Source organism: Phocoena phocoena, chromosome 10, assembly GCF_963924675.1.
Source record: "Phocoena phocoena chromosome 10, mPhoPho1.1, whole genome shotgun sequence".
Lineage (NCBI taxonomy): Eukaryota > Metazoa > Chordata > Mammalia > Artiodactyla > Phocoenidae > Phocoena > Phocoena phocoena.
Window position 1 is genome coordinate 44,281,363 of NC_089228.1, and position 21,749 is coordinate 44,303,111.

The 21,749-nt window shown below is 45.1% G+C and overlaps 1 protein-coding gene across 3 annotated transcripts in view; it reads left to right on the top strand.

The window, feature by feature from the left end:
• Positions 1 to 21,749, top strand: part of MYRIP (myosin VIIA and Rab interacting protein) — a 177,845-nt gene that overhangs the window by 139,952 nt on the left and 16,144 nt on the right. For 2 of the 3 annotated variants that reach the window (XM_065884663.1, XM_065884665.1), the window contains 2 exons: positions 2,974 to 3,213; positions 20,544 to 20,738. In XM_065884663.1, the coding sequence (XP_065740735.1) occupies positions 2,974 to 3,213; positions 20,544 to 20,738 (435 nt within the window). The remainder of the gene's footprint in view (positions 1 to 2,973; positions 3,214 to 20,543; positions 20,739 to 21,749) is intronic. The other variant, XM_065884664.1, reaches the window with a different exon arrangement.

A 21,749-nucleotide genomic window follows, 5' to 3' on the forward strand; every position in this document is an offset into this window, starting at 1 on the left:
GAGAAATTAAGGAAACAAACCCATTTACCATCACATCAAAAAGAATAAAATACCTAGGAATAAACCTACCTAAGGAGGTAAAAGACCTTACTCAGAAAACTATAAGACACTGATGAAAGAAATCAAAGGTGAAACAAACAGATGGAGAGATATACCATGTTCTTGGATTGGAAGAATCAATATTGTGAAAATGACTATATTACCCAAAGCAATCTACAGATTCAATGCAATCCCTATCAAATTACCAATGGCAGTTTTTACAGAATAGAACAAAAAAAATTTTAATTTGTATGGAGACACAAAAGACCCCGAATAGGCAAAACAATCTTGAGGGAAAAAAATGGAGCTGGAGGAATCAGACTCCCTGATTTCAGACTATACTACAAAGCTACAGTAATCAAGACAATATGGTACTAGCACAAAAACAGAAACATAGATCAATGGAAGAGGATAGAAAGCCCAGAGATAAACCCACACACCTATGGTCAACTAATCTATGACAAAGGAGGCAAGGATATACAATGGAGAAAAGACAGCCTCTTCAATAAGTGGTGCTGGGAAAACTGGACAGCTACATGTAAAGAATGAAATTAGAACACTCCCTAACACCATACACAAAAGTAAACTCAAAATGGATTAAAGACCTAAATGTAAGACCGGACACTATAAAACTCTTAGAGGAAAACATAGGAAGAACACTCTTTGACATAAATCACAGCAAGACCTTTTTTGACCCACCTCCTGGAGTAATGAAAATAGAAGCAAAAATAAACAAATGGGACCTAATGAAACTTCCAAGCTTTTGCACAGCAAAGGAAACTATAAACAAGACAAAAAGACAAACTCAGAGTGGGAGAAAATATTTGCAAACGAATCAACGGACAAAAGATTAATCTCCAAAATATATAAACAGCTCATGCAGCTCAATATTAAAACAACAAGCAGCCCAATCAAAAAATGGGCAGAAGACCTAAACAGACATTTCTCCAAAGAAGACATACAGATGGCCAAGAGGCACATGAAAAGCTACTCAACATCACTAATTATTAGAGGGCTTCCCTGGTGGCACAGTGGTTGAGAGTCTGCCTGCCGATCCAGGGGACATGGGTTCGTGCCCCGGTCCGGGAAGATCCCACATGGAGCCTGCACATCCGGAGCCTGTGCTCCGCAATGGGAGAGGCCACAACAGTGAGAGGCCCGTGTACCGCAAAAAAAAAAAAAAAAAAAAAAAGATTAGCACTAATTATTAGAGAAATGCAAATGAAAACTACAATGAGGTATCACCTCACACTGGTTAGAATGGGCATCATCAGAAAATCTACAAACAACAAATGCTGGAGAGGGTGTGGAGAAAAGGGAACCCTCTTGCACTGTTTGTGGGGATGTAAATTGATACAGCCACTATGAAGAACAGTATGGAGGATCCTTAAAATACTAAAAATAGAATTACCTTATGACCAAGCAATCCCACTACTGGGCATATACCCTGAGAAAACCATAATTCAAAAAGACACATGCACTCCAATGTTCACTGCAGCTCTATTTCCAATAGCCAGGACACGGAAGCAACCTAAATGCCCACTGACAGACGAATGGATAAAGAAGACGTGGTACATATATACAATGGAATATTACTCGGCCGTAAAAAGGGACAAAATTGGGTCATTTGTAGAGTCGTAGATGGACCCAGAGACTCTCATACAGAGTGAAGTAAGTCAGAAAGAGAAAAACAAATATCGTATATTAACGCATATATGTGGAATCTAGAAAAATGGTACAGGTCAACCAGTTTACAGGGCAGAAATAGGGACACAGATGTAGAGAAAGAATGTATGGACACCAAGGGGGGAAAGCCAGGGGTGGGGGGTGGGATGAATTGGGAAGTTGGGATTGACATATATACACTAATATGTATAAAATAGATAACTAATAAGAACCTGCTTTAAGCACAGGGAGATCAGCTCGGTGCTTTGTGACCACCTAGAGGGGTGGGATAGGGAGCGTGGGAGGGAGATGCAAGAGGGAGGAGATATGGGAACATGTATATATGTATAGCTGATTCACTTTGTTATAAAGCAGAAACTAACACACCGTTGTAAACCAATTATCCTCCAGTAAAGATGTTAAAAAAAAAAAAACCTACTGTATAAAAAATAAAATAAAATTCAAAAAAAACCACAAACTAATATTGGGTCCAGTGGACCCTAATGGTACTTTAAGGGTTATCTTGCCAAGATTCCATACATATCTGTCTAATATAAGGTGAAAAATAGAGAGTTAGAATGTCATGTCTTCCTGGACTTCCCCAGGCCTGGTCAGGGTTCTACTCATAGAGAGAGCTTCGGAGATAGTAGGAGCCGGAGATGTAATTGTGTAATTATCAAGGGAAGGGCACACAGTATTCCTTATGTATGCGCAAGGACCTTGCACCATCTCAAAATCTGCGATTTGCCTAGAATACCATTCTTTCCTCTCTCCCTTTTAGCTGGGTAACTGCTACACTTTGAATCTCCACTCAAACACCATCTCCACAAACAAGCTTTCCCTGAGTCCCAGCCCTGCCATCCAGTGCCCCTTAGAGGGCTGTCAAAGCCTCCCTCCCCACGCACTGCTTCTGTGCCCTTGTCAGGGTTTTAGTGCCTTCTCCACTAGGGGACGGGCGGAGGTTTGCTCAGCTTTGCATCCTCAGCACCAGCACAGTGCTGACCCTAGTAGGCACTCGGTGAGTATTTTGCAAATGAAAAACACTGAAGTCACTTTTCTGAGTACAGGTGCTCACCTGCCTTAATTTTTAACAAAGTGTTAAGATGCACGTGTTTGAAGAAGTAAAAATAAAAAGTCCATCCATAGGGAAAGCAGATCAGGTAAGAGCTTCATTTTCCTGATTGTCCTTTACTCAGGGATTATTGGGAACAACAAGCAACATGACGGTAGCAGAAGAGTCTTCAGCTCATGATTCTGGCTTTCATTTAGGTGTCCGGTGATTTATCAAAGACTGATATCTGCAATGAGGCTCGGCACCCACAGGCCGGCACAGACGCTGCAGAAGAGAAACGGACAAACAGGCTGTACGAGTTGGCAATGAAAATGAGTGAGAAGGAAACTTCCTCTGGGGAGGATCAGGAGTCCGAGCCCAAGACAGAGTCTGAGAACCAGAAGGAAAGTCTGTCCTCTGAAGACAACAGCCAGAGTGTCCAGGAAGAGCTGAAGAAGGTAAGCTCTGTGAAACCACCTGCAGACGGCTTGGTTTCTGCAGCTGGGGTGTGGGGGAAGGTTCTGCATTTGTGCAGAGATGTGCTGGGACCCCAAAGAGCACTCTCTAAAATGCCCATCCCTATGCACTTGGGAGAGCCCAAGAAAATTCTGCTTGATTAACGCTGTTATTCAATCAGGAAAGTAGCACCGCGTGTCCTTGGAAGTCTCCCAAGACCTCTCATCTCCTATTCTTCATCAAGACAGCCCTTACATTTCGACTCTATAACGTAGTACCCATGGTCTCTCTCATTGGTAAAGAGCTGTGTTATTTCCCGCCTCACCCTCTCCCGAAGGAATGTTTCCTGTGGATTGAAAACATCTAGCCAATCCTCTTCTAGCCAATGATGATGCTTCATTTCATAGTATAAAGTCTTTGTGTTGAAAGTGGCCTTCTGGATCATTTATCTCTGCAGTTTTCAGATTTTGGCTTGTTTGACTTAGCCAGAAGGCTTTCTCAAACAAACCTTATATGGAATCCCAGTGCTTTAAACAGATAAAAGGACTGCTGCTCTGAGGGTCCCCAAAGCTCCAACCACCTGATCTTCAGTCCCACCATCCTCCCTTCCTTCTCCCAAGCTGGCCACCGAGTTCCAAGGGACACTGTGTGGAAGGTACAGAAAATAGACCCTGCCACTGGCAGAAAGGGATCCCAGCCTTTCTGCCCACCATCCTCCAGCACATGCCTGGGTTCCCACTACAGCTCCACCAAGTACGTTCACACTAGACTTGGCCCCCTGGTCAGGATATCCCTGCTGCCTCCAGGGGAAGGGGAAGAAGCTAGCATTTGTTCAATGTCTCCTACATGCCTGGTACTTTGCACATGTTAGTTAGTTCATTTAATATAAAACCTTGGAGGCAGACACAGACCCATGTTGCAGATAAGGAAACTGAGTCTAGTCACAAAGGTACTTACCCAAGGCCCACAGCTAGTAAGTTTCAGAGCTGAGGCTGCATCACAAACCTGCTTGGCGTCAAATCACAGGCTCCTTCCTTTACAACAAGCTGCCTCTTCTGGAACTCAGATAAGATCTTATCTGGTAACATCTAGACTTCTTTGTACTTAGGATCAATTTTTTCCCTACTCTGAGAGCAGGCTATCTAAGCTAACAGGCTGCTGGTAACCCACGTGCATGGCGAATGAGTCCCCTTCATCTGCTCAACAGCCAAGCTGGGGTACTGTGCAGGAGCCTGGCCAACCCAGGAATGGCCACAGGTGGTCCAGAGCAGGCCCCAAGGGAAGTGGGGACCATCCTCCATGGCTGAGGCCCTGAACCTTCCGACACCTCAGACTCTGCCTTGCATTCATTCCCAACCCGGCCTCCGTAACCATTGAATCCTCACTCATAAACCTGCCGGGTCCTTTGCCTGGGGATGGCGCACATCTCTTTCCCCCAGCATTTCTGTGGGTGGAGAGCAGATCTTGGCCTTCACGGGCAGCCCTTCCCCAGGATATGGTCTCCGACCCATTGCCTCTTCAATGGTTATGGGCTCTGATCCTCTCTGTTACTTGAACCGACGGCCCATTACAGTCACATTTGTCTGCTAGAGCTGAGAGCCAGATGGTAACCGAAGAATATCACATTATTTCTTACAGTGGCTCCACATCCTACTGGCTTTGCTGCCTGGTGGTCCCAAGGCACCAAAAGCTCATGCTGTACCAGCAGCACACCAGGCTGGGATGAGCCACGCACACACACCCCTCATCAGCCTGCAGGCCTCACCTTCTGGAGGCACAGCCATCTGTTTGTACTGTGCTCTTCTGGGCAGAATGTGAACAGGGAAAGGCGGAAAATCCTGGGTGCTTGGCCAAGCCCTCCATCCTGCCCCCATCCTGCCCTGTGCCCTCGCTGAGCAGGAAATTAGGGGAGTTGCTTTTATTCAAACTCCCAAATGTGTCAGTTTCTCAAAGTTTAAGTCCTTCCCACTGCCGACCATGAATCAATGGATTAAATAGTCAACCAGATATCACTTGTGTATGTAAAAACCCAGATAGCAAACAAAAAGAGGTAATCAATATATCTCTCTCCATCAAGCATCGGCTACTCTGATTAAAGGAAAACAGAAATATACGTTCATCTATGGAAGATTATTTAGAAGCAGAAGGGTATAGAGATAGGCTTCAGGATTAGACTGACTGTGAAACACATCCATGCAGTTTGCAAACTTTGGACTTTGGTTCTAAGCCAAGGCCATTTCTTGCCTGCTTCCTACACCCCGCCCCCTAGCTGCCCTCCTTGGCCCCTCCAATCCTTTCTCTACTCAGCAGCTAGAGCTGCCCTGCGGCCCTTGAACTTGCTCCCAGCCTGTCGACAAGCCCAAGTCTGGCTTGTTTTTATATCGATCCCTAAAAACCAGTCTAGGTCTTCATTGTTGATTGGACAAACACATGTTGGCCGTGTCTGTAAAATGGGGATAATCATACCCCCTTATAGAGTTGGGAGGACTGAATTATGCAGCATAGAGGTAGCACACAGCCAGAGCCCAGCAAATATTAACAACCTCACAGCCCCTTTAACAACCTCAAGGAAAAGAAACTTCACTGTCGTGAAATAATGCCCCTGTGTTAGCACTGAGGGAACAGCTTAGTGCCTATGTCCCGTCCACACGTGCAGTGTCAAGCCAGAGGTCTGTAGCCACGTTCGGTGCTTCATGATGCTCTGAAGAATGTAATGGGGAAAATACCACGTCAGAACCTCCCAGGTTCCCATCTTCGGGATCAGAGTAACTATGACTTCCCTTGTAATCCGACCACAACTAGTTTGTCCAGCGCTCACACATGTACACACACACGGCATGGTCGGGGAGCGGATCCGGGCTAAAGAAACTGTTCCAGAAGCTGTTCGTGCCTGCCTTATCTCTTTACCGTGCTACTGCACACTGGCCCAAGGTCCATCTGCCTGGGGACTCCCGGCACAGCAGGAGCTCCTCTTCCTGTGCAGAAGGCAGGCTGGGAGTGAGAGAATAACACTCCCCTCCCCAGGAGCAGCCCTAACCAGTGACTGATGGGAAGAGTGTAAATACTCCACTCCTTTGCCTCCACTGGGGTGGTGACCCACGGAGTGTGTGCTACCCACTGATGCCCCGAGTTCCCCAGCAGATTTGGCTCTGGTCACCCGCAGTGAGGACCAGCTGGATCTGGTTGCCTTCTCTTCCCTGCCTTGCCCCACCCCCTCCTCCACTGGTTCCTGGGATCACTTCCCAAATAAACTCCATGCACTCGAATCCCTGTCTCAGGGTCTGCTTCTGGGGAAACCAGACTAAGACAGTAACCAAACAGGAAAACACACAGAGTCCCCAGTTCACAAACACTCACTGCAGTATCTGTGACTAAGCAGTGGAGAAATCCAAATGCCTAACTGGCTGCTAACGGCCTCTGCCTGACCACGAGGATCCCTTACACAGAGAGTTTTATCCAGACTTCACCATTCCTCCTGCCTCTATCGCAGGTTCTTCTCTCTGGGAGCCAAAGCAGAGGAATGTGCATGTTCCCATAGACACAGGGGCATCAGTGGCAGTTCAGTGTCCTTGGTATGACAACCCATGTAGGTATTAGGGCCTCACAATCTTGTCCAGCAGCAGAAGAACCATTTTAGAAACACGCTGTTTCTTGATGGGAGTCAGCCCTTCGCTGTAGGCAGACTTGTCCCTACAGTTGATTCGCTTTGGCTGGGTGTTGGGGGCCCAATGATGATTCAAGGATGGTCACTGCCATCTGAATTTTAACTACCTGAAGAACCAGCTTGTAAAACTTGGGGCCAGCCCAGAAACCTGGATTCCTAGAGGCCATGTTTTTAATTGAAGTCATCTTGGTTTCATTGAACCTCATGGTCAACCTCATGGTCAACCTCATGGTCAACCTTCCAAACCCTGGGATCCTTCAAGCCCGGGAATAAGCACTTGCTTCCCCTCTGCCACTGGGCAGGTGGCTGTGCCAATGGTTATGGAAGAAAGGCCTGGCTGAAGTGGTTCCTAGAACCATCTGCTCCTGGATATGCAGGTGCTGCATTCCTGAGAGAAGGACGCAAAGAAAGGTCAAGAACTCCTGGCCTGACTTTGGAGACTACATGCAGGGGCTGAGTCTCCCACAAAACCCTATCTCCCCAAGCTTAAAGCAGTGATCCCCAAGGTCCCTGCTCGCTCCAAAATCCCATGGTTCTAGACATGTAAGGCATTAAATAGGTTTTTGTTTCCTGATACTAGTATCATTTATGACACTATTTATATGACAAAAGATGTCCTGTGTGTCAAGCTTTTGGAACATGAGTGTTTGTTGAAGGCCCATACTAGTGAATTCTTGCATTATAGTCAAATTTGTACACGCAATGTCCTGAAAGCAAAGTGTCTTTGTTTATTAATTATCACAAGTAGCTGAATCATTGTGTTTTAGTTTCACAAAGGAGTCACAGGCCAGCAGATAACTCCCATATTCATAGTTTCACGGAATAATTCTCCTCAAAGTACTGAGACTTCCCTAAAGTAATAAGTGTCTTTCTCCTCAAATAAGAGACAGATTTGTGCATCTTCTCACAGCTGCTCCCCATTTACTAGCATCAAGTCATATAGAAACACAGTACTGGTCAATGGATAAGCAGACAGATTGATTGTTGCCTGAGAAAACCCAGAGCTGTGGGTTTCTGCAGTTTAATGTGCTTGTGAAAAATTTTTTGTCGATATCACAGTGTTAACATAAAATCAAGTATTGTCCATGTGTGTCTCACCCTTGTAAAATGACTCACCATCCACATGAGGATTCAGTGTCTTTCACCCCAGGAAGTATCTTATTTGAGAAGCATGTCTCCATCTTCAGTTGGCGCTAAAGGTTCAATCCCCACTTATATCTTACAAGCTACACTGATCTCAGTAGGCCTTATGCCTGTTGCCTCTTCTTTCTATTTAACTGCTGCGCTAGGAAAAAAGAGAAGCTTTAGCTGTCCACTTAGAGCTACAGCTCTTATCCACAGCGCTTGAACAGGTGAGGTTTCATTTCACTCCTGTTGTCACTGGTGTCACTCATTCCCACGCTTGTGTCCTGTGTGTTTGGGGGAGGGGCCTGCAAGGCTGGGAAAAGAGTTCTGGGTTCTCTCCTGGATTATGAGGGCTTCAACAGAACATCTTCTTCTCTAGGCAAAAGATGAACTGAGCCCTCGAGAATTAATATACTCATAATGCTAATAGATAAAAAGGCAGTCCACATAAGCAGACAATTGACCAAAAATAAAAGCAAAAAAAGAAGAATGTAAATGACCAATAAGCACATGAAAAAATATTCAACTTTAATTGTATCTCAGCTGTATTCAATACAACACCTAGCCCAGAACTTGGCATATGGTGTGCACAATCATTTTTTCCATTCAACAAAAGCACATTGAGGCACTGGGAAGACAGCCATGAACAGGGCAAAGTTTATCGTTTGTTCAGACAAGCAATAAAAATGCAAATTGTAATAATGAAATGCCACTTTGCCTAACAAATTGGATGGTTAAAAAGAACGATAATCAATGTTGGTAAGAGTTCAGGGAAATAGGCAGTCTATTACCCACAAAGTAACACATATTAGCACACTGGTGACTTGGTAACTCGAAGCAATCAAAGTGTGCATACCCTTTGATCCAGCAAATATGCTTTCAATCATTTGTCCTAAGGAATAACTGGACAAGCAGCCAAGGGTATATCACAATGCAGTTCATCAAGTGTTATATTTTTATACTAGGAAGACTTTGAAACAACCTAAGGGTCCAACAATAAGGGACTCTTGGGGAAATGGAGGGGATGAGCTCCAGAAAACAGATGGGGCATTGGCATTGGAATGGCAAAGACAGAATAGTCCAGATACAAGTAAGTGGGTAAATTTGATGTTTAGGAAGATGAAGAGAGTTTGTTTTATGTTCTATGCTTCCCCCCCTCCGCCCCTCTGTTACCCAACCAAACTTGGGTCTGCTTGCCTGGGCACAGTAAAGCCAATCTACTGACACTGGGTTGTGGTGAAAGGAAATGTAGTGTTTATTGCAGGGCACCAAGCAAGATTGGGGATGGCTAATGCTCAAGAGGCCGGAACCCCTGGTGGCTTTCATGGAAAGGTTTTTAAAGGTAGGGTGAGTGAGAGGGTTGCAGGGCACATGATCAGCTTGTGTACATTCTTCTGATTGGCTGGTAGTGAGGTAATGAGGAGTCAACATCATCAACCTTCTGGTTCCAACCTGTCTGGGGCCTGCCTACATGCTGATGGTCAGCATGCAGTTAATGTTTTCCACCTGCAGGGGTTTCAGTATTTGCAAAACAGCTCACAGGATATGGCTCAGAATGTTATCTTATAGCCCTTGAGAGGAACTAAAGGTATTTGACTTTATTTAATGGCTAAACTATTATTATTTTGTCTTGCTTGACTGTTTTCCTTTGCTTCTGCATTTTCTCACTTCTAAATTTATTAAATTTATTCTTTGGAACTCAGGGATGGCCTAGGAGGCTAAAGTCTTTCTACAAACAAGAGGACATGGGGGCAGGGGATGGTCTGTCCTGGGAAGGCCCCATAAGGTCCTGCTTGCTTACATCTCTAGCTTTCTGAACTAGAAGGCAAGTTTGCCTTCTGAAAGTGAGGGGATAGTGAAATTTGAGTGTCAGGATTGTGGAGAGAGTTTGAAATAGCTATTGCATAGAATGGGAGAAAAACGTGTGGAGAAATATAAAGGATCCCCAGGGTAAGGTCAGAGATCACAAACATTTACTTGAGATAAAGAGCCTGTAAAAGAATACAGCAACTATGCACACTACTATGTATAAAATAGATAAAAGACCTATGGTATAGCACAAGGAACTATATTCAACATCTTATAATAACCTATAAGGGAAAAGAAGTGAAAAGAATATACAGATAGGTACATATAACGGAATCGCTTTGCTGTACACCTGAAACTAGCATCACATTGTAAATCAACTTCAATAAAAAAAAAGAAAAGAATACAGCAACCTTGAATGCAAATAAATGCAAAATAAAAATTCATTCTATTCAAAGAAAAGGTCTAGTAGTAGCAGGTCTATTCATGAATCCATATCATTAGGCACAATTACGCAATACAGCTCAATAGGTTCTGGGATTTACATTAGAACTCCCCATTTCATAACTAAAATTTATAGATGAATCTCAAACCAGACTGCAGGAGTGGGGAGATAAAAATGGAAATTAATTCCAACCACAATAGGAACAAAAAAATGTGAAATTAAAGCTTAACAAGAAGACTGCAGATCTCTCAGAAACCTACCAGTTTTGCTGGTAGGAAAGACAGTGTAAAGAAGAATTCTTCCAAAATGAGGGTAGACATTTACTGTAATTTAAATCAAAATCTGAACTAGAAGTTTTTTTTAACTTTTCAAAAGGATTCAAAAAATCACCTGATAAAATAAAGTCAAGAATAACTTAGAAATGCTTAGAAAAAATAAAAGAAATGAAGAGGACCTATCTATTAAGATAGTAAATCATGTTTTAAAGGCAGAGTAATTAAATTTGTGAGATATTGATAAAGGATGCAATGAAATAGTCCAGAAGTATGCCCTAGAATATACTTAATTTAACTCACAACCGATCTCATAATTACCACCCACCTCTCACCCCTGGTTGAGAAGAGATCATTTTTTAATAAGTGTGTTGAGACGTATGTGCACTTGTTCTTTTGGGGGAAGGGATGTGGCAAGAGAGGAAGGTCCTTAATGTTCTCTCCAACAAAGGAATGAATGGCTCCCCCAGGTTTGCAGGGCCAGCAATACGTACAGGAGACAATAAGGAAAAGATGCCAACTTCCCATGAGAGGTAGTGGCACAAGTTCTGGAGTTTGAATTCTTGTTCAATCCTTGTTACAAATAATTGTTGAACTATTCTAAGAGCTGTAATACAATAGGGACCAGAGAGAAAAGGTCCCTGCTCTTGTGGAATTTACCTACTGTTGGGGGCGACAGCTGATAAGTATGTAAACACATACAGGGGAAGAAGTCCTTAGTGATCAGTGCTAAGGAGATTCAGCAGGACGCTCACGGATGGAGTTGGAAGGAGTATGAGTCATGGATGGTCCAGACTTTTCTGACCAACTCTGTTTTCCACTGAAACCCGAAAGACACAAAGGGAAAAGTCAGGCAAAGATCTAAAGGAAGGGCTTTCCAGGCAGAGAAAAACATGCAAGGCCTTAAGGTGGAAATGACCTTGACAAGTTCAAGGAACGGCTTAAAGAGCTAGGGTAGCTGGGGCAACATGGCCAAGGGGAGAGCGCTTGGAGAAGTGAGAGAGGGAGGGGCCAGAGCAAGCCAGCGGTGTGGGCCATGCAGAGAACTTTGGCTTCTATTCTGTGTGAGATAGGAAGCACCTGGAAAGGTTTCAGCAGAGACATTACAAGGAGGACCTTACATTTATCAAGATCACCCTGGTTGCCATGTGCCACCTCCGTTCCAAGTGAACGTGGAAGGTGGTTTCCTGTGTCATTGGGCTACTATGGAGCTGAGCACGTGCCCTGGCAGAGCCCTGGTTACCGCCAACAAGTGGGGAAGTGTGTCCAGTGAGTATCAGGAAATAATTTTCTGAGGAACAGCCAGTATGCTAAGCAAAAGAGACTGACAACCATGATCACCTCCTCTGCCAGGACAGGAAGTCCTGCCTGCCCTACACCTGCCCGGGCAGGTATGGTCAAAGGTAGTGGCCCCGGCATTCCCCTCCTCTCTCACCATCACCAGGTCCTGCAGTGGCCTTGCTCAGGTGCCCACATCAAACAACAGGGACTCCACCAAGGAAGGGAAAGAAAATGACCATGGGGAAACATACAGACCAGTGGGTTTATTTCTGGAACTAAATTAAATGTGCAAATAGCACATTTAAAAAAATTCATTTTGGGCTTCCCTGGTGGTGCAGTGGTTAAGAATCCGCCTGCCAATGCAGGGGACACGGGCTCAATCCCTGGTCTGGGAAGATCCCACATGCTGCGGAGCAACTGAGCCCATGTGCCACAACTACTGAACCCATGCACCGCAACTACTGAAGCCCATGCCCCCTAGAGCTCGTGCTCCGCAACAAGAGAAGCCACCGCAATGAGAAGCCTGCGCACCTCAACGAAGAGTAGCCCCTGCTCGCCGCAACTAGAGAAAGCCCACATGAAGCAACAAAGACCCAACTCAGCCAAAAATAAAATAAATGAAATGAATTTTTTAAAAAATTCATTTCAATTATCACAATTTTTAAAAATCTTATTTCTTTCATAGGTGGCTTTGACCATCAAAATCTAAACGATTTAAGAACCCAAACATTCCTAGAGGTCCATTCTCTGATCTCCACTACATTTCATGTTTCAATTTATTACATATGCTAATTTATTAGGTTCATACTCCAATTTCTTTCCACAATTCTGTGCCACCTTCTTTCAAGTCAGTCGTTGGGGACGTGAGTCTGTTCGTGGAGAATGTATTCTGACGGGTTGTAGAGGCTTTGCCGGAGCGCCTTATGTTTCATGAGAACTGAAACATATTTGCATTGAATTTTTCTAGCAGATTTCTGTCAACTATTCAGGAGGACATATGGAGTTTCTTTTCTTACCTTTGAGAAGGAAAAAAAATACATGAAATCAGGGCATTTGGACAAATTTCCTTGCTTGCTCTGGCGGTTTGATAGAAGCATTTCATAAAGCCAAGGCAGCATCTGTAATGTGGGACAGAAAAGTAATGAGCGGGCTGTGAAGTCTGGATCACACTTAGATCAGATTTTCTCAGAGGCCACATTCTTGTTCACTCTGATTGTTTTTGGTGGCTCCATCTCAGGTAGGCTCAGTAAGGCTCAGAACAGGAGCTGGTCGCTTGGGAGATCTCAAGCTCTGTTGTGTGACTTGGTCATTGGTATACAAATCAACGAGCTTGTTCTGATTGATGGCACTTTGTGGAGGCTACAGGCCCTTCTCTCGCTGATCTGTTGTTCATGGATCTGATTATTCAGTTAGATTCTGTTGTTCCATCACTTTCTGCAGCCCATTGGGTCCCAGGAATTATGCAGGTGGAGGAGGTGATGTGGCAGGTGGGAAGGAGTGTGGACCTTGAAGACCAAAGTCTCTGGGTTCAAATCTCAGCTGTGCATCTTCTTCCTTGAGCCACAGTTTCTTCATCTCTCAAGATGGGATGAAAACAGCCACCACGTCAGGTTGTGATGAGGGTTACACGAAATCACGAGAAGCCTGGGGTCAGACCCGGCACAGGAAGGACGCACATTAACACTGAGTTGGCTCCCTTCCTTCCTTTCTTCCTCCCTAAAGGGCTCTCTCAGGAGCAAGGTGTCCCAGGAGAGGTGAGGCCCCATACACATTTTATGCAACTTGAACACTGAAAGACTTTTCTCCTCTGCCTGTAATTCCTGCATGGGAGCCAACATGTTTTTAGAAGACTCTGTTAAAGTTCTTTCTGTTTCCTGTGCTTCCAGACTGACCCCAAGGTCACACATTAACGGAACCTGCTTGCCCCTCTGCAGGTCCACAGCCTGTGGCTCCCAGTGCAGGGTAGGACCTGTTTTCTGCTACCTGGGTCTTCCTTCCCTTCTCCTGTCTCTGCTCTCTGAGGACAGGAACCCAGGCTTACTCACTCTGCATCCCCTGCAGGGCCCAGTACAGTGCTGGGCATAGAGCAGATGCTTCCTGAAGGCTTGAATTAAATTAGTGATGATGGGAAATAGTAGATGATGTTTGAGGGCCTGGCTTGTTCGGTTGCCCAGCTAGGCAATGACATACCTTATTTTTATTGCCTATCAGTACGTATGGTTCAGTATGCTCCCTACTGGGAAACGGAGGGTCCTGCGTGCGTGCATGCATGCGTGCATGTCTTGAATGTCAGTGTCAGGTTGTTTACTGTCATTTCTCAGGACAAACCATTCTGTATTCTGATATTGTGTCTTCCATTTTTGGTGTTAAGGTATCCCTTCTTTATGAAATTATGGTGAAGCCAGACAGTAGTAGACCATGGTGGCATTTTTTTTTTTTAATATTCTTACTTAGCAAGAGAAAAAAACTGGAGCAGCAAAGTTCAACTTTCTTTTTTTTTTTTTTTTGGTTAAAAAGTAGTAAAAAGCCTCCTTCAAAACACCAAGTAGTCAAGGAAAGTTGTTTCAAGAACACAGTACAGGACTTCCCTGGTGGTGCAGTGGTTAAGAATCCACCTGCCAACGCAGGGGACACAGGTTCGATCTCTGGTCCAGGAAGATCCCACATGCCGTGGAGCAACTGAGCTCATGCTAGCCATAGCTACGGAGCCCACACGCTGCAACTACTGAAGCCCGTGCCCCCTAGAGCCCATGCTCTGCAACAAGAGAAGCCACCGCAATGAGAAGCCTGCACACCTCAACGAAGAGTAGCCCCTGCTTGCCGTAACTAGAGAAAGCCTGCATGCAGCAACGAAGACCCAACACAGCCAAAAAAGAAAAAAAAAAATAGAACACAGTACATAATAAAAGGTGTCTAAGCTACTGGCCATCACCAGTAATGTGCCCATCTTGAGCCAGTAGGGCAGGTGGGAGAGTTTTGAGGACAGGTGGACAGCTCTGGACCCAAACACTGTGGACACTTGGCATATGCTGACTAATTTCATCTTCTCGAAAACCCCTTGAGCTAGATGGTGTTATCTCCATTTCATAGCTGAGCCTCAGAGAGATTAAGTTATCTTCCCAAAATCTACACAGAGTAACCTGAATTTCCCAAGCCTCATGATCTGGTGTGTACAATGAGGAGGTCACCTTAGCATCCGTCCCCACTAGGAAACCACAAGACCGGAGCATCCACCCACCCCCACTGTCTCCCTCCATTATTTGGGGGAATCTAGGGGAAAGATCTCCTACATGTTCACAACCAGCCCTCTTATAGTGGCCTGCTCAGGGCCTTCACCAGGCTGCTGCTGCTGCCCAGATCCACCCTAGGAACCAGCCCTGCCCAGGTGCCTTCTCCATAGAGGCTCCAGATCAGCAAGATCAGGGCCAAGTTATGACTTTTGTGGGCCCAAGCACTTTTGCCTTTGTGGACCCTTTCCTCCACAAAAACCCGTCTAAAATCGTATTTTACAATTGTGTTAGTATAAAGATTAATATTGTGTATTAAAACATGTGCCTAGAACTAATAGTTCATTTTTCCTTATGATTTTAAAAGAAATTAAGACATTTTCATGGACCCCCTAAAAGAATGGTGGGCCCTAGGCTCCACGCCTGCTGAGCCCAATGGGTAAGGAGGCCCTTTGCAAGACCCTGCTCACGTGGCAGTCCCCTCACCACTGCCCTCCCTGCTTCATAGGTTGACCCATGGACCTCAAAGCATACTGCCTGCTTCTAAATCTCACAAAAACCCTAATGTCAATGTCCTTTCAGCTTCTATCTGTTTAGGTCTTATTATAGGTGTCAGAACAATCCCCGGAGGTGGAACTGGGAAATTCCCTCTTCTGCCCCAGAAACCTGGACACATCATTTAGTCCTCAAAGCTTTTATCCCACATTGTATTAGGTTCTGTCATATCAAGACTTATATCAAGTCACATAAATAGATACCCCAGGCCTCTGTCACAGCCCCAGTTCATCACACACAGCCAGATACTGAATCCGTTTTGGCGCTGCTGAGACTGGCAGACACATGTGCACGCACATGCCCAAGGGTAGAGAGGGGTCTGGGATCAGGCCTCTGTTATTCCACTGTGTTCTCTTCCTGCCTCTTCCAGGCAGCTAATGAGACCCTGCTACTCACATGTTCACAAGCTTGAGCCATTCTGGTAAGCAGCAGTCCCACTTATTCCAGCTTGAAATGAGTTTGCATTTCTTTGTCCAACACAAAGCTTTGAAATGAATGACGACACTGGAAAATTATCAGGAGAATTTGCGAGGATTGCAAATAAGCAGGTATATCTAGTGTTTAGGATGGAAATATTTTCTTCTTTCGAATTCTAGAGACTCAGAATCTCCCCCTGGCAACACTTTGCATGCTGCATGTCTCTGGAAAACAGTTTATAAGGAAGAGTAAATGGAGGAAGAATTCGTTTCTAGCAACATGTTTTTATAGGAAGAGAAGGGGCTTGGCTACAGGATGGAGAGATTGCTCGGGCTCAAGTGTGTGGGTAGTGAGACAAAAAGTAAAGGAGTCTGCTCTGCCCTGCAGTCCCTAGAAAGAAGAGAAAAGATACAGGTGGGATTTTGATGTGGGTCCTGACCTGGTCTTCTTTCTCAGGTCCACTGACATGGCCACTGTGGCAGGCCCCCACCTCGGAGTGGTACATCACCTCCTTAAAGTTCAGCATTGGTCCTGTTGTTGGTCACAGTCTGGCAGGAAGCTGAGTCTTTGTTGAGGTTGACGCTTGTTTCTCTGCCTCACTGCTGAGCGATGGAGGAAACACTGGAGGTTTCTCATCACCTTCTGTACCCTGAGCGTGGACTCTTGGTTCCAGCCGGGTGATTGTAAAGTTGACATAATAGATTTGATGTTCCACAAGGGGATGTGACACAGACTGGACCCTAGAGGAGGACACTCAGGCTCTCAGTGGTGACCATGCGTGGTCGGGACGTGAAGGAGCGTCAGTGTGTCAGAGCAAATACATCCCCGGGGCATATCAACAGCTGAAAGCTCCTCCTCCACCCTGGAGAAGCCATACTGGCTATGCTGGGCATTTTGAAAGGGAGTCATGCATGTACCCGGCACTTAATAAATTTTTTGTTTAATTTGTGTTTCTTTGATCACTAGAAGGTTGAATTTGGTTACTGCATGAGTCCACTGGCCATTTTCATTCCAGCATCCATGGGGCCCTTGGCCACGAGTGTCTTTGAGGCCCAACCTTCCTGTTCTGCAACAGCCCCTATTCTGTCAGCTGATTGTCTTCACACTTTCACGTCTCCCTTATTTGATACCATGGACCTGTCACATTTGACCCATCTTATAATTAACGTCTGGAGTAACGTCGGCTGCCGTCATAGAGAGCTCTTTCTGGCTCTGGAATCGTGCTTTGTTTGTGCCATTCAGCTCAGGTCTCTGGAGCTGTAAGCAATGAAGCAGGAAGGCTCCTGTAGATTTTCATTTCTCCCACACACAGGGCTCCCTGCCAGCACCTCTGAATCCTCACCAGCTTTTTACCTGAACAAAACCCTGTCTGGTGCTAAATATAGCTTTATTTCACATAATTGTAGAAGGTACTTTCTACTTTTAAATCTAGACTGGGCAGGGAACAGGACATTTACATAACAAGTTGGTGTTAACCCTGTGACAAACCTTCTAATCGCTTACTGGCCTAGTGAGTAAGCTAAGGAACAAGGAGGTTGGGTGCCCTGTTCCTGTCACACAGCTAATTAAATCCCAGTTATCTTCACTTCCAGCAGGTGCCCTGTCCACTCCCGCGCTCACATCCAAGCAAACCCGCAATACTCCTGTAGAACACACAAGAACCACCCGATTTCCTAGAGGTGGGATTAATTCCCTGCAAGTGTTTGTGGGTTCCAGTTTGTGTTTCACAATGGAGGGCAGAACTGGGACACCAACCAACCAGAAAGATCTTGTCCAGTTTCCATATAATTTTTTTCAGTTACTTCCCCAGCTGGAAGCTGGTTCCCTTCTGAGGGGGACCACAGACCTCCCAAGTGAAGCTGTGCTGCTCTCCACAGACCAGCTGCTGGGGACTGCTCACTCTCACTTAATGACAAGTGCAAATACCTTCAGGGGTCAGGAAAGTGTGTCACCGTGTCAAGTGGCTGGGGTAGAGCTAAAGGCACACTCTGAGGGCAGGGACTCCATCCACTGTTCACTGCTTATCCCAGCACCTGGAGCAGAGCCTGCGCACCACAGGCCCCCAATAAGATATGTATGCAATAGAATGACTGGTGGGGACTGCAGAGAACTGGGAAGTGCTTATCTCACAGAAGGCATTCTTGTCAAAAAAGCATGCCTCTAGGCAATATTTGGCTTCCAGCTGGCAACTCCTATGATTGAATAAACAAGGCTATTTCTGGACGAAAAGGAACAATGACTGCCAAGCAACATTGATGTCCAGCTTATCGCTTTGATATTATATGTTCAGTTGGAGTCAAGACGCAGATAACTCTTTCTGTTTAAGCACCTCTGAAGTCCTTCCCATTAATAACAGTGGCCCCTTAATGACCCTGGACCAACTGGAGATGTGTGTAAATGTTAACATTTGCCCTCCCATCGTGCTGTGGTCTAACCGTTTTTCCTGAATCCCTTTGTCAAATGATGTACAAAGGCACCTCTTCTATCAAACAAAGGGCAAGCTTTCTAAATACAAGCTTTATTTACGAAGAGAAGGGTACCAAACCTGCTTTCATACATACAACGTTGCCTTTTCTAAAATGGACTTAAGCAAACAGTGGCAGCTATTCCTTGCCAAAAACATTCTGAGTCCAATTCATCTCCAAAACCTGCCACATCGAGTTACAGGATTCTAGATAATGGCGGACAGCCTCTGCAAGTTTTTCCTAAGGTAAAGAGCTGGCTTGGCCCTCCCTCGGACACTTCCCTTATTCTGGTGAGTCTGCGTCACCTTCTTCCATCTTATTTTCCTGATAACCCAGACCCATTTTTCTGGTATGTAGCAAACTCCCTTGAACCAAAAGAAGCATAACTCTTGGGTGAGTCAAGCAGCTACTGTGAAACTGACAGGCTGCAGAGGAGCCCTCTGAGCACATGTGCCCTAACCCTAGGATGACTGACAGGTGCCAGGATGAGACCCTAGGATGAGACCATGTACCAGAGCCCAGAGCCAGCTTCTAGACTGTGGACTCAGCCACAGACTCGTCACTTAGACACTCTGATTCCATAGTGAAGTTGCAGGGCCACTGAAAACTTCCTCTAGTGAGATAAAACCTGCAGTAGAATTTACTTGAGGAAACAAACTTTGCAAACCAAGTCAGAGCTATTATTAATATATTTTGGCCAGAATATATGAATCAGATAGATACCTTGGGAGGTACCAAAGGCATTCAAATTCCAGGCTTTCTTGAAACACTTTACTGGTTAAAAAAATGCCCATGGGCAATAAATATTTGACTTCCAGTTTACAAACCAGGTGATGGGCTAAGTAAAATTGATTGTAGATGGACACCAATGGTGCCAAGCAACATTGACCTCCTGCTTACTTCTTGGTGCTATATGTTCAGATGAACTCAAAGATGCAGATAATTCTTTGTGGCTGAAGTACCTCTGCTCCATTAAAGACCTTGGCCCAGATCTGGACTGACTGTAATTTTGAGGCATGAATATAAAAACTAGAAATGACTTGTATCAGAAATATATTCAACCACAAATAACAGAAAATCCAGCCAGTAGGGGCTCCAACAGGTAGGGACTTATTTTGCACACATGTATCAAGGTGTTCAGAGGCAGTTCAGCTGATCCAGTGCTATGTGGGCTCAGGCTCTTTCAGTCTTTCTGACCCACCTGACCCAGCATTTTGGTATCATCCTCACTCTTGTTGGCTTCCTAACCGCAGACCTGTGATCAAGGCAGAGAGAAGTGGGGGCAGGAGAGCATCAGCTGCATCTATTCACCTGATTAGGAAAACAAAAGCTTTGCTAGAAACCCCTCAATAGACATTCCCTTCAGGCTCACTGGTCAGAACGATGTCACATGACTGCCCCTGGCTGCAGGAGAGGCTGGGAAATGCAGCGTATTTTCTGTTCAGCCTTAATGGTGGGGGAAGATAAGGAAGAATGGGCTTGAGAATAGATGTGGGTGAGCTAACAACACAGTAGCTACCAGAGACTGCAGAGAAACTCTTTCCAATCCTCTCAATGTACAGATGACAGAACTGAGTTCCAGAAATGGGAAGTAGCCTGGCCAAGGTCCCATATCTAGATGAAATGACAGCTAGATCTAGAGCCCAGGTCTCCTAACTCTTCATCCACAAAGCTACCCATTGGACCACATCATGAATGTTGTTTGACAGAGTCTGTGACTGAAGCTCTGTTGAGGAAAGAGAATATCATCCAGCAAACGAGGTAATGAATATGAAACTATCAGCAGTGGGCAGAGGACCTCGTGGCTTCCACCTGAGCTCTCCTTCCTCTCTCCCTAAAAATCTGAAGTAATTCATTGTGAGTCACAGAAGCTAAGCCAAGTTACATCAGGCCTCCTCTCGGTCCCCTCAGACTGCGTAGATTTTTTTAGTGTCTCATTCCTTTGGCACATTGATGTTTGTGTGTGTTATGAAACAGAATCGATCTCATGATGAGCACCATGATAATGTAGAACTTCCATGTCATTGTTAATGTTGTTCTTGTCTTCTGTCCCCTTCTGTTATTGGACCAAACAGAAGTATTCTGCTGTTTCTCTCTGCAACATCTCCACAGAAGTCCTGAAAGTCATCAACGCCACGGAGGAGTTGATAGCAGAGTCTACAGGGCCCTGGGAGTTCCCAACTGTCCCTCCTGACAGAGAGAAAGGGACGTTTCCTCTTGGAACAGACCAAGTGAGACTGGATGAGCAGCTGACTTCCCTGGAAGAAAATGTAAGACAGTGTGGATGTGCTCTGTCTAGGGCACACATGTCCAAAGGAGAAGCTGATGATGTTGTAACTCTTCACAAAGAGGGCAAGGACACAAATATACTACCACCATAGCAAATATATTCTCAGAAGGGTCTTAGACTGGGTGTCCCAGAAGCAGACCCCAAGATGAAGATTTCTGTGCAAGTGGTTTATTAGGGAAATGCTCCCAGGGGAGACTGGTAAGGGAGTGGGGAGAGGGAAGAAGTCAAGCAAAGCTATGATCTTAGACAAAAAGTAGCTTCAGCCCAATCCTGCAGGCAACTCCGTGGTGTAAGTTGCATCTCAGAGTTGTCCTAAGGCAAAGGAACTGGCCCTTCCTACAGCCAGTGGGCACCTCAGTCTCTCTGAATGCAGGCGAAGTGTCTACAGTAGCTCAAATGCCGTTTTTGCATAGATCTGAGCTGTTGGAAACAAAGGCACACTGCAGCTTGGGAGCGGGGAGGGGAGTATGCAGAAACTATATAAGGGATCTGTGGGGATCCAGGTGGAGCATTGCCAGTGCCACTACAGAGAATAACAGTGGTTGCCAACAGAACTTAGGTTACTACCGAATTGCTCTGCCCTGCTTCACAGATATGTCTGCTCGTAATGGTTTTTCTGTCCTTCCAACTGGTGAGGAAAGAAAGAATGTAATAGATTCTTACATATAAACACCTACAATCATTTTTAAGACTTCAGTAAAGGTCCGATGAGAATTTTCGAACAATGCAAACCAGGGGTGACACAGAGAAATCTGGACATTAGCCACTCAGGCCATCGTTACCATCACCAGTTGGCATCGTCCCGATGTCAAATCCAGTCAGGTGATTCCATCTTTCCAAACCCAGTAGAATCAACCCTAATTTGGAGATGGTCTAATGAATGGTTTTCTCAGAAACCGAGAAATATTATCAGAGAGATTTTTTGCCAGAAGTTGAAACAACAACAAATCAAAATGACTCAAGGTAAAAAAAAAAAAAAAAAAAAAAAATG